Source organism: Oncorhynchus tshawytscha, linkage group LG03 (assembly GCF_018296145.1).
Source record: "Oncorhynchus tshawytscha isolate Ot180627B linkage group LG03, Otsh_v2.0, whole genome shotgun sequence".
Taxonomy (NCBI): domain Eukaryota; kingdom Metazoa; phylum Chordata; class Actinopteri; order Salmoniformes; family Salmonidae; genus Oncorhynchus; species Oncorhynchus tshawytscha.
In genome coordinates, this window is record NC_056431.1 from 21,629,782 (window position 1) to 21,642,910 (window position 13,129).

A 13,129-nucleotide genomic window follows, 5' to 3' on the forward strand; every position below is an offset into this window, starting at 1 on the left:
GCTTTTGCAGCATGAACTGACATGTTGTCCACCCAATCAAAGGATCAGAGAATTAATATAGTATTGAAAGCACAAGCTGCAGCTAGCTAGCACTGCAATGCATAAAATGTGGTGAGTAGTTGACTCAAAAAGAAAGACAATAGTTGAACAGTTTTGAAAAAATGTATTTTTTTCAAAAAAAATGTCAAAAATTCACTTTGTTTCACTAACTTAGCTAAAAAAAACAGCTAGCTAGTTTAGCCTACTGAAACACCCTGCTCAAACAGAGGTAATGCTATGACTTTCCAACTCAACACTGAAACTCTTCCAAGTCAAGGTAAGCTTTTGGTATTATCAATTTAATGCCACCGGTGTAACTGCTTACTGACTGTACACTGTAACGTTACTGCATGATTCTAGCGGGTTTATTAACACATTAGTTATATTAGCTATGCTGCCTATGACATTACTTTAGCTAATATGGTGACAACGATGTAGGCTGTTTGTAGAGGTTTGGCTTGGACAGGTTCTCTCACCTGGTCACATACAGCTGATTTGTTGTGCATTGAAGTCCACAAGCGAAGGGAATAGAAGGACTACAATGTGGCTGTTATGAGAGTGAACTCTGTTTATGCCTGATCAGGGATGTATTCATTCCGTGGATTCTGTTGAAAAACATTTCTTCTTATGGCTTGGGGGCAGTATTTTTACATCTGGATGAAAAGCGTTCCCAAAGTAAACTGCCTGTTTCTCAGGCCCAGGATATGCATATAATAGATGTAGTAGATTTGGATAGAAAGCACTCTAAAGTTTCCAAAACTGTTAAAATAATGTGAGTATAACAGAACCTATATGGCAGGCCTTCTGATATAGTCATGGTTTTGAATGTTTTGAAATCTCACAGTATCAACTTTGCTGTAGCTTTCTTTTATGCCTGCTACGTTACTGCCGACACAGTAATTTGAGCCATCCGATTGGCCACTGGTAGGCCTATTGGGCACTTGATTTGCTCTCTGGGCCCGCTGGGAAGGCAGAGTTTGTACCTTCACAGCCCGAGACGAATAAAACCAAATAGAAACCAGGCTTTATAGTTGGGTTTTTTACAGAAATGTTTGGCGATCGATTAGGAATGCCTTGGAGATTGACCAGTTGATCGCGATCGACCGGTTGGTGACCACTGGTATAGAGTCTTACAAGCACTGGAAATTGAATTAGTGGGAACACGTCGGTCTGAGCACGTGTGATGTCCTCGATGTTTGTGTGTGTCTGTCTATTGTATTGTTCATTTGGGTTTGAAAAATGTAACATTTATCTTTCAAAAAAAAAGGAGTCGTGCAACAATTGAAATCCTGTCAAGTGTAGCACATGACAATAAACATACATTGTCTTTCTTACAAATCACACAAGTGTAGTTCATCAAAACACCTAAGTTACACGTTACACTATAACTTGCTGTGGAAAAAAGCCAACACATTATTTGGAAACCTGAGAGGTGGTGTTATAGGTTGTGAGACTTCTGAGTCATTTGGTTGTTGCAGATGGAAATTGTTTCGTTGAATGTGTCAAACTGCAATAAAACAATTCTGAACTTCAACATGCATGATATTTACTACTGAAAGTTTGAGGGAGTAGGAAGGGGTAGAGGAATCTGTGTTGTTGACAGTGCTCCAATATGTATAAAATTCCTTAAACAACGTTCTTGTGTTAGATTTGGTATAAATCACTTTTAAAAACAGTTTTAGCTGTTGACAGACTTGACATAAGAGAAACATTCACTATATATACAAAAATATGTGGACAACACTTCAAATTAGTCGATTTGGCTATTTCAGCCACACCCGTTGCTGACAGGTGTATAAAATCGAGTACACAGCCATGCAATCTACATAGACAAACATTGGCAGAAGAATGGCCTTACTGAAGAGCTTAGTGACTTTCAACTTGACACCGTCATAGGATGCCACCTTTCCAACAGTTTAGTTAGTCAAATTTCTGCCCTTTTACTAGGATTAAATGTCAGTAATTGTGAAAAACTGATTTTAAATGTATTTGGCTAAGGTGCATGTAAACTTCCGACTTCAATTGTATGTCATAAGCTAACAGTAAAATATACCAATTTAAAACATTGAAGGAAATTGTGAATATGGCTGATAATTGAACAAAATATATTGAGTGTCAGTGTTGTCAGTATACAACATCTAGCAAGCTCATAGCTTGTTCCCACTGGCTGCCAGTGTCAAGATGATGATGTAGCTGCCTCCAACATACAGTAGATCAAATAGTTATCCAATCAACACATGCTGCATTCTAACTTTTAATGAGACTGTATGATCTGTAATCCTAATTCTGTCTATCTTTTTCTGTTTCTAACATTTAACAAATGTTAAATGTTATGAAAGATAAAATACTAATATCTTGATTACATAGCTATTCAACCCATGTGTCGATAAATGTTAGAATCACCTTTGGTAGTGATTACAGCTGTGAGTCTAATTGGGTAAGTCTTTAAGAGCTTTGCACACCTGGATTGTACAATATTTGCAATTTTTTTAAATGTTATTCTTAAAGATCTATCAAGTTGGGTGTTGATCATTGCTAGCCAGTCATTTTCAAGTCTTGCCATAGATTTTCATGTCCATTTAAGTCAAAACTTTAACTAGGCTACTCAGAAACATTTAATATCGTCTTGGTAAGCAACTCCAGTGCATTCGGAAAGTATTCAGACTCCTTGATATTTTCCACATTTTGTTACGTCACAGCCTTATTCTAAAATGGATTAAAAAAAGAAATGTACTCATCAGTCTACACACAATACCCCATAATGACAGTGAACAAAAGTTTTTTTTTGCAAATGTATTTAAAAATTTACATAAGTATTCAAACCCGTTGCTATGAGACTCGAAATTGAGCTCAGGTGCATCCTGTTTCCATTGATCATCCTTGAGATGTTTCTACAACTTGATTGGACTCCACCTGTGGTAAATTCAATTGATTGGACATGATTTGGAAAGGCACACACCTGTCCATATAAAGTCCCACAGTTGATGGTGCATGTCAGAGCAAAAACCAAGCCATGAGGTCAAAATAATTGTCCGTAGAGCTCCAAGACAGGACTGTTTCGAGCCACAGATCTGGGGAAGGGTACCAAAACATGTCTGCAGCATTGAAGGTCCCCAAGAACACAGTGGCCTCCATCATTATTAAATTGAAGGAGTTTGGACCCACCAAGACTTCTCCTAGAGCTGGCCACCCGGCCAAACCGAGCAATCGGGGGAGAAGGGCCTTGGTCAGGGATGTGACCAAGAACCTGATGGTCACTCTGTCAGAGTTCCAGAGTTCCTCTGTGGAGATGGGAGAACCTTCCAGAAGGAAGAATCTCTGCAGCTCTCCACCAATCAGGCCTTTATGGTAGAGTGGCAAGACAAAAGCCACTTCTCAGTAAAAGACACATGACAGCCCGCTTGGAGTTTGCCTAAAGGACTCTCAGACCATGAGAAACAAGATTCTGTGGTCTGATGAAACCAAGATTGAACTCTTTGGCCTGAATGCCAAGCGTCACGTCTGGAGGAAACCTGGCACCATCCCTAAGGTGAAGCATGGTGCTCGCAGCATCATTCTGTGGGGAAGTTTTCCAGCGGCAGGGACTGGGAGACTAGTCAGGATCAAGGGTAAGATGAATGGAACAAAGTACAGATAGATCCTTGATGAAAACCTGCTCCAGATTGCTCAGGACCTCAGACTGGGTCGAAGGTTCACCTTCCAACAAGACAATGACCCTAATCACACAGCCAAGACAATGACCCTAATCACACAGCCAAGATAATGCAGGAGTGGCTTCGGGACAAGTCTCTGAATGACCTTGAGTTGCCCAGCCAGAGCCCGGACTTGAACCCGAACAAACTTCTCTGGAGAGACCTGAAAATAGCTGAGCAGTGACGCTCCCCGTCCAACCTGACAGAGCTTGAGAGGGTCTGCAGAGAAGAATGGGAGAAACTCCCCAAGCTTGTAGCTTCATACCCTAGAAGACTCAAGGCTGTAATCGCTGCCAAATCATTGCCAAAGGTGCTCAACAAAGTACTGAGTAAAGGGTCTGAATTCTTATGTAAATGCAATATTCAGTTGTTTTTTTAATACATTTGCACAAAAAAAACTTTTCACTTTCACCAATCCAAAATTAAATCTAGAATCGGCTTCCTATGTCGCAACAAAGCATCCTTCACTCATGCTGCCAAACATACCCTCGTAAAACTGACCATCCTACCGATCCTCGACTTCGGCAATGTCATCTATAAAATAGCCTCCAACACCCTACTCAACCAATTGGATGCAGTCCATCACAGTGCCATCCGTTTTGTCACCAAAGCCCCATATACTACCCACCACTGCGACCTGTACGCTTGTAGGTTGGCCCTCGCTTCATACTCGTCGCCAAACACACTGGCTACAGGTCATCTACAAGTCTCTGCTAGGTAAAGCCCCACCTTATCTCAGCTCACTGGTCACCATAGCAGCACCCACTCGTAGCACGCGCTCCAGCAGGTATATCTCACTGGTCACACCCAAAGCCAATTCCTCCTTTGGTCACCTTTCCTTCCAGTTCTCTGTTGTTAATGACTGGAATGAACTGCAAAAATCACTGAAGCTGGAGACTCACATCTCCCTCACTTGCTTTAAGCACCAGCTGTCAGAGCAGCTTACAGATCACTGCACCTGTACATAGATGGGCTGTTTACAGATGGGCTATCTACCTCACCCCCATACTGTATTTATTTATTTATCTTGCTCCTTTGCGCCCCAGTATCACTACTTGCACGTTCATCTTCTGCACATCTACCATTTCAGTGTTTAATTGCTATATTGTAATTACTTCGCCACCATGGCCTATTTATTACCTTAACTCCCTTATCTTACCTCATTTGCACTCACTGTATATAGACTTTTGTTTAATTTTTTTCTACTGTATTATTTACTGTATGTTTTGTTTATTCCATGCGTAACTCTGTGTTGTTTTATGTGTCGAATTGCTATGCTTTATCTTGGCCAGGTCACAGTTGCAAATGAGAACTTGTTCTCAACTAGCCTACCTGGTTAAATAAAGGTGAAATCAAATAAAAACGTTCTGAATGCACTGTATATCTGGCATTGTCAGTCTTACTATCTCCTGTCTTATTTGCTTAGAACAAGAAGGGCTGTGAGCAGAGTCAGAAGCACGGTGATGGGGACCAGGAGGATGGCCACGAACAGGAAAACTGGTTCAGGAAGCCCCTTCTCTACTGCTGAAAAACACAAGAGGAACAGACATAGGGGTGGCGTCAGTCATTGAGTGGTATTGCAGATACGGAGAGAGAGCTACATTTCATTGCTATGCACCGACCCAAATTGCTGTATACTGTATGATAAACCTGGATATAAGTCGACTTGGCAGTCTTCAGTAGATGTGACACACTGTAACTGTAAGGTCTGTGTACGTAATGAGAAAACACTACCTGGCATCTCAAGCGGCTGTTCGAAGGGCTGGCTCATTATCATAGTGGAGCCCAGGTGGATTTGACACTCATAATTCTTTCCCTTCTCCAAGGGGAGGATCACAGACAGGGTAACAGACAGTGACATGCTGGGGTGAAGAGGATCAATGGTCTTTTGGAATACTTTAGATCCGTCTTGTAGCAAGGATAAGAAAAACCCATCATCCCGGGAAACATTCACAGCACACATGAGTTGGGTCTTATTCTCAGGGTCAAGCCCAAATAACATTGAATCTGTTTTAGACATACAGAAAGACACACACATTTGTATCATAACATGGTCTGGTATAGGAAATGAAAAGCGGCAATTAGTGGACAACATGACAAAAGCATAGAAATTGTATCATTACCATGTATCAACAGCTTAACGCCGCTCCCTTTCGTCCTCTTATCTTGTTTGGCGGCCTTATAAGACAGTTTACACTCATACTTTCCACTGCTATCCTCCCACTGGACATTCTTCAGAAGTACAGATCTGTTCGGTGAGTTGCGGTCACTGTCCAGAACCTCCACACGACCCTTGTACGGTGACTCTGGGTCAGGCCACAGTCTTGTCATTTGGGTCAAACTTGTAATTTTATGCCAGTAGAGAATGGGATTCTTTGCCACCTGCTGGTCTGGAGTGTGGATGAACTGGCAGTCCATTGAGGCATTCTGAGCCAGTTTATACACAACCTCATGAGGTTTCTGGGTAACTGTCTGGGCCCAGGCTCCTGAGAAAGAAAGTGTATATGGAGGCTCTATGATGAGTCTGAAATTATTGGAAGCCTTGATAAAGATGAGCAAAAAAGAATAAATGTTCATACAAATATTGAGATTTATTGTATGCTCCAAAAAAATGGGAAATTATATTATGTCATGCTAATACAATTTCTCAGAGAAAAATATTTTATTTAACTTCTTATGGCTGCAGGGGCAGTATTGAGAAGCTTGGATGAAAGGTGCACAGAGGTGCCCATATTCAATGGCCTGCTCCACAGTCATAGTTGCTAATATTTTAATATTAATATTAGTATTGGATAGAAAACACTCTGAAGTTTCTAAAATTGTTTGAATTATGTCTGTGAGTATAACAGAACTCATATAGCAGGCAAAAACCTGAAATTCCACTTATTGTTAGTTTTTTTCTGGGAGTGGCAGATTTTCAACCAAGCTCTCATTGAAATTACAGCGAGATATGGATGAGTTTTCACTTCCTACGCCTTCCACTAGATGTCAATAGAACTTTGTCTGATGACTAATGTGAAGGGGGGTCGAATGAGACAGGAAATAGTCACCACTGACACGAGTTGACCATGCATTCACTATGCGCGTTCACAGGGGAAGGACCTGCGTTCCACCGGTCATCTGAAGTCATTCTAATTCTCCGGTTGGAACGTTATTCAAGATATATGTAAACAACATTCTAAAGATTGATTCAGTACATCGTTTGACATGTTTCTACTGACTGTTATGGAACTTTTGGACATTTCGTCACGTTATTGTGGACGCGCTATGTGACTTTGGAATTGTTTACCAAACGCGCTAACCAAAGAAGCTAATTGGACAAATAACGGACATTTTCTAACAAATCAAGCATTTATTGTGGACCTGGGACTGCTAGCACTGCATTCTGATGAAGTTCATCAAAGGAAACATTTATCATGTATTTTCTGGTTTCTGTTGACTCCAACATGGCGGCTAATTTTCTTCTGTTCTGAGCGCCGTCTCAGATTATTGCATGTGTTGCTTTTTCCATAAACTTTTTTTGAAATCTGACACAGCGGTTGCATTAAGGAGAGGTATATCTATAATTCCATGTGTATAACTTGTATTATCATCTACATTTATGATGAGTATTTCTGTTGAAACGATGTGGCTATGCAAAATCACTTGATGTTTTTGGAACTAGTGAATCTAATAAACCAATGTAAACTCCAGATTTTTTTATATAAATATGAACTTTATCAAACAAAACATGCATGTATTGTGTAACATGAAGTCCTATGAGTGTCATCTGATGAAGATAAAATTAATCACTAACCTTGAATTATCTTTATTTCTGCTTTTTGTGAATGCTATATTTCGCTGGAAAATGGCCGTGCTTATTGTGGTTTAGTGGAGACCTAACATAATCGTTTGTAGTACTTTCGCTGAAAGGCCTATTTGAAATCGGACACTTTGGTGGGATTAACAACAAGATTACCTTTAAAATGATATAAGACACATGTATGTTTTAGGAATTGTAATTATGGGATTTCTGTGGTTTGAATTTGGCGCCCTCTATTTTCACTGGTAGTTGTCATATCGATCCCGGTATTGGGATTGCAGCCATAACAAGTTTTAACAAGTAATAAAAACAATTGAAAAAAAAGTTGTGTAAAATAATTTGTGCGTATAGTGTTTTGCTATAATGCAACATTTCTGTATGGTGCACTCAATGTATTGTAGTTTAGTAGCCAGCCTAGGTTACTGCTCAAATGTTGCTGTAATAGGCCTACATGATACAACTTTGCATGGTGTTTTGTTTTTTAGGTATTCAATATCAAGCTTTAAAAACCAAGAAACCAGACTGCAACATTTTAGTAGTGTCACACCCTGACCTTAGTTATCTTTGTTTTTCTTTATTATTTTGGTTAGGTCAGGGTGTGATTAGGGTGGTATGTGTTTTACCCTGTCTAGGGTTTTTTGTATATCTATGGGGTTTTGGTATGTCTAGGTAAATGTAGGTCTATGGCCTGAATTGGTTCCCAATCAGAGACAGCTGTTTATCATTGTCTCTGATTGGGGATCCTATTTAGGTTGCCATTTTCCATGTTGGTTTTGTGGGCTATTGTCTATGTATAGTTGCCTGTGTCAGCACTAGTGTTTATAGCGTCACGGTTGTTTTGTTAGTTTAAGTATTCGTCATTTAATAAAGAGGAATGTATTCTCATCACGCTGTGCCTTGGTCTCCTCTTTACGACGAACATGACAAGTAGCCTAGCTAGGATTGTGGCATGTGTCTGTAAACTTTCCCTCTGCACGCTGCGCTGTGAATTTACCAATGCATCCGCATCTGGCAGTCATTTCATAAAGTAGATAACTCAACTGTTAACTCACTCATACTCGTTTGTGTGTCCTATTCAGCCTGTGGGCCTTGTGTGTGACACATGTGCGCTAGCCTATTAGCCACCTTTTGACTGACTTCATTGCCCTTACTCGTTTGATTATATTGAGATTCCCAGCCTTAATTACAGTTGTCCGTTTTTGTTCAAAAGATTTGAGTAATTGAAACTGAAACAGTGCATCCCGAACATTTGGAGGCAGCAAACAATGTACCAAGCCAGTTGTGATTTTACAACCTGATAGCAATATTATTTGGACTACCAAGAAATGTATTGGTGAATTATACTGAACAAAAATATAAACGTGACATACAACAATTTCAAAGATTTTACATAGAAATCAGTCAATACATTCATTAGGCCATAATCTATGGATTTCACATGACTGGGAATGCAGATATTCTGAGATTTTGTGACCAACAATCATTTGTTGGTCACATATACCTTTTTCCCATGGATCAGAAAACCAGTCAGTATCTAATGTGACCACCATTTGCATCATGCAGCGTGACACATCTCCTTCGTATAGAGTTTGCGAAGTAGTTAAAGCGCTGTCCAATTCACTTTAAACTGAGATCAATTATGTTTTAAAGTCTGATGTTAATATAGATAACATTTTGGTAAACAAAATCTCTTTCTCTGAGCAATTGTATTACTATAAAATAACAATTTAATACAATACATACAATATACATACAATATAATACATACAATATAATAATTACGCTATTTAGCAGATGCTTTATACAAAGCAACTTACAGTCATTCATGCATACATTTTATGGGTGTTCCCGGGAATCAAACACAATACGCTGGAGTTATAAGCGCCATGCTCTACCAACTGAGCAAAGGACCACTATATACACTGAGTATACCAAACATTAGGAACACCTTCCTAATATTGAGTTGCACGGATGCCATTGATGACGCGGATGCTACCCTACCGGACTGTTTTGCTAGTACAGACAGGAATATGTTCCATGATTCATCCAATGGCATTGAGGAGCATACCACCTCAGTCACCGGCTTCATCAATAAGTGCATTGAGGACGTCGTCCCCACAGTGACCATACGTACATATTCCAACCAGAAGCCATGGATTACAGGCAACATCCGATTCGAGCTAAAGGCTAGAGCTGCCGATTATCAAGGAGCGGGACACTAATCCAGACGCCTACAAGAAATCCCGCTATGCCCTCAGACGAACCATCACACAAGCAAAGATTCGATACAGGATTAAGATTGAATCCTACTACACCGGCGCTAGTTGGATGTGGCAGGGCTTGCAAACTATTACGAACTACAAAGGGAAACCCAGACACGAGCTGCCTAGTGACGCAAGCCTACCAGACGAGCTAAATGCCATCTATGTTCGCTTTGAGGCAAGCAACACTGAAGCATGTATGAGAGCACCAGCTGTTCCAGACAACTGTGTGATCACACTTTCCATAGCCGACGTGAGCAAGACCTTAAAACAGGTCAACATTCACAAGACTGAAGGGGAAGACAGATTACCAGGGTGTGTCCTCAAAGCATGCGCAGACCAACGGTCTTCACCGATATTCTCAACCTCTCCCTGACAGTCTGTAATAGCTACATATTGCAAGCAGACCACCATAGTCCCTGTGCACAAGAATGCAAAGGTAACCTGCCTAAATCACTACTGCCCGTAGCACTCCTTACATTTTTGTATTTTACCAGGTAAGTTGACTGAGAACACATTCTCATTTACAGCAACAACCTGGGGAATAGTTACATGGGAGATGAGCCAATTGTAAACTGGGGATTGTTAGGTGACCATGATGATATGAGGGCCAGATTGACAATTTAAGCCAGGACACCAGGGTTAACACCCCTACCCGTACGAAAAGTGCCATTGGATCTTTAGTGACCACAGAGAGTTAGGAAAACCCTAACCCACAGAAACCCTAGACCCACTCCAATTCGCATACCGCCCCAACAGATTCACAGATGACACAATCTCAATCGCACTCCACACTGCCCTTTCCCACCTGAACAAAAGGAACATGTATGTGAGAATGCTGTTCATTGAATACAGCTCAGCGTTCAACACCATAGTGCCCAAAGCTCATCACGAAGTTAAGGACCCGGGACTAAACACCTCCATCTGCAACTGGATCCTGAACTTCCTTACGGGCCGGCCCCAGGTGGTAAGGGTGGGCACCAACACATCTGCCACGCTGATCCTCACTACCGGGGACCCTCAGGGGTGCGTGTTTAGTCCCCTCCTGTACTCCCTGTTCACTCACGGCCAAGCACGACTCCAACACCATCATTACGTTTTCTGATGACACAACGCTGAGACATCCTAAAAGGAGGAGGTCAGCTACCTGGCAGTGTAGTGCCAAGACAACAACCTCTCCCTCAATGTGAACAAGACAAAGGAGATGATCATGGACTACAAGAAAAGGAGGGCCGAACAGGCCCCCATTAGTATCGACGGGGCTATAGTGGAGCGGGTCGAGAGTTTCAAGTTCTTTGGTGTCCACATCACCAACAAACTATCATGGTCCAAACACACCGAGACAGTCGTGAAGAGGGCACGACAACACCTTTTCCCCTTCAGGAGACTGAAAAGATTTGGCGTGGGTCCCCAGATCTTAAAAACGTTCTACAGCTGCACCATCGAGAGTACATCACCGCCTGGTATGTCAAATGCTTGGCATCCGTAAGGTGCTACAAAGGGTAGTGCGTACGGCCCTCCAGGACCTGGGACCAAGACCATACATCACTGGGACCAAGCTTCCTGCCCTCCAGGACCTATATACTAGGCGGTGTCAGAGGAAAATGCCAAAAATGTCAATCTCCAGTCACCAAGGCTTAGACTTCTCTCTAAGCCAAGCGGTCCAAAAGGCTCCTTAACAGCTTCTATTCCCAAGCCATAAGACTGCCGAACAATTAATCAAATGGCCACCTGGACTATTTACATGAATCCCCCCGCCCTTGTTTTTACACTGCTGCTACTCGCTGTTTATTATCAATGCATAGTCACTTTACCCCTACCTACATGTATGAATTACCTTGACTAACCTGTACCCTTGCGCATTGACTCAGTACCAGTATCCCTTTTATATGGCCTCGTTATTGTTATGTAATCTTATTGTGTTACTTTATTTAATTTTTTACTTTAGTTTATCTAGCAAATATTTTCTTACCTCTATTTCTTGAACTGCATTGTTGGTTAAGGGCTTGTAAGTTAGCATTTCATGTGACAAATAAAATTTGAATTGATTTTAAATTTGGTTTGAATTGTCTCAAGGCTTAAAAATCCTTCTTTAACCTGTTTCCTCCCCTTAATGTACACTGATTGAAGTGGAGTTAACAAGTGACATCAAACAGGGATCATAGCTTTCACCTGGTCAGTATATGTCATGTTCTTAATGTTTTGTATACTCAGTGTATATAGCTCAGTATTTGTATTATTTATTAGATAGTCTTTTTTTTGCTGATCTTTATCAAGGGTGCCAATATTTTCAGATGTGACTGTACCTGAAACGAGCCATGATATTTATTTGTGACAGACTTAACATAGTTTATTCTTAATATACAGTTTGGGGCTATGTGCTTATAATGGTTTAGTAATAATTAAGGAGTCAGAATTATTTAAAACATTAAAAGGTGCAGTCAAAAACATGGTTTCATATACATTTCCACACTATGAAGTAGGAATAATACTGTGAAAATGATGATAATGTCCTTTTAGTGTAAGAGCTGCTTGAAAATGTCTTGGTCAGATGGAGTTTTGGCCTACCTGGTGACATCACCATTCGGTCAATTAGTTAATAGACCAATAAGAAAGAGAGATCCAAACCTCTGCCAATAACAGCTAGGTTTCAGTTCTCCCCTCCTACTCAGTCCACTCCTAGCAAAGTTATTGAAAAATTGCTCTTTGCTAAGAAGTTACTTTTTGAAAAAAATATATAACATTTTGATTGAAAAAAGTCAGTTACTTAATTGTTACCCAGAAATGATTTAATATTGAGGTTAAAAAAAACAGCTGCATTGGACCTTTAATCCATTTTGCCAAAACATTTAAAAGGTGGTAAAAGTTTAAGGAGCTTAAAATATCATACCTGCAGCGATGAGGGCAATACTTAAAATGTTCCACAAATCTCTCTTTGAATTTGAGGTCATCAAAACCTTTGACATCTTCCTTTTTACCACAATAATTACCTGATTAGACTTTAATCAGCACAGACAAAAGTGATAATACAAGCTGTGCTGAAAATGATCATTTCCTGTCTCTGTCTGTATGGTTAAGTTTCGTAATCTATTATAGAGAACGTCATAGGAAACACACCCACTGAAAGAGTTGGGCTGATCTGTGACTCACTGATATCTTTCCAGTCAGAGGATTGAAGGGACATTTCACTCAAAAACAATTTAACCCACTGTTGATACAGTCCCAAAAATATATAGTTTTTGAGTGAAATTGACCTTTAAGGCAACCTCAGAGAGTTACACCTAATTGTGAACTTTGTTTCCAGAGGACACCTGAGATGTAAAAACTAGGTGGCA

The 13,129-nt window shown here is 40.5% G+C and overlaps 1 protein-coding gene across 1 annotated transcript; it reads right to left on the reverse strand.

Annotated features, from left to right (window-relative positions):
* Positions 1 to 5,051: 5,051 nt before the first annotated feature.
* Positions 5,052 to 12,839, reverse strand: LOC112245048. Its single transcript, XM_024412996.2, has 4 exons — positions 12,685 to 12,839; positions 5,855 to 6,217; positions 5,466 to 5,738; positions 5,052 to 5,255 (listed from the first exon to the last, which is right to left on the reverse strand). The coding sequence occupies exons 1-4, from the start codon at positions 12,758 to 12,760 to the stop codon at positions 5,146 to 5,148; spliced, it is 822 nt and encodes a 273-aa protein (XP_024268764.1). The 5' UTR covers positions 12,761 to 12,839; the 3' UTR covers positions 5,052 to 5,145.
* Positions 12,840 to 13,129: the final 290 nt, after the last annotated feature.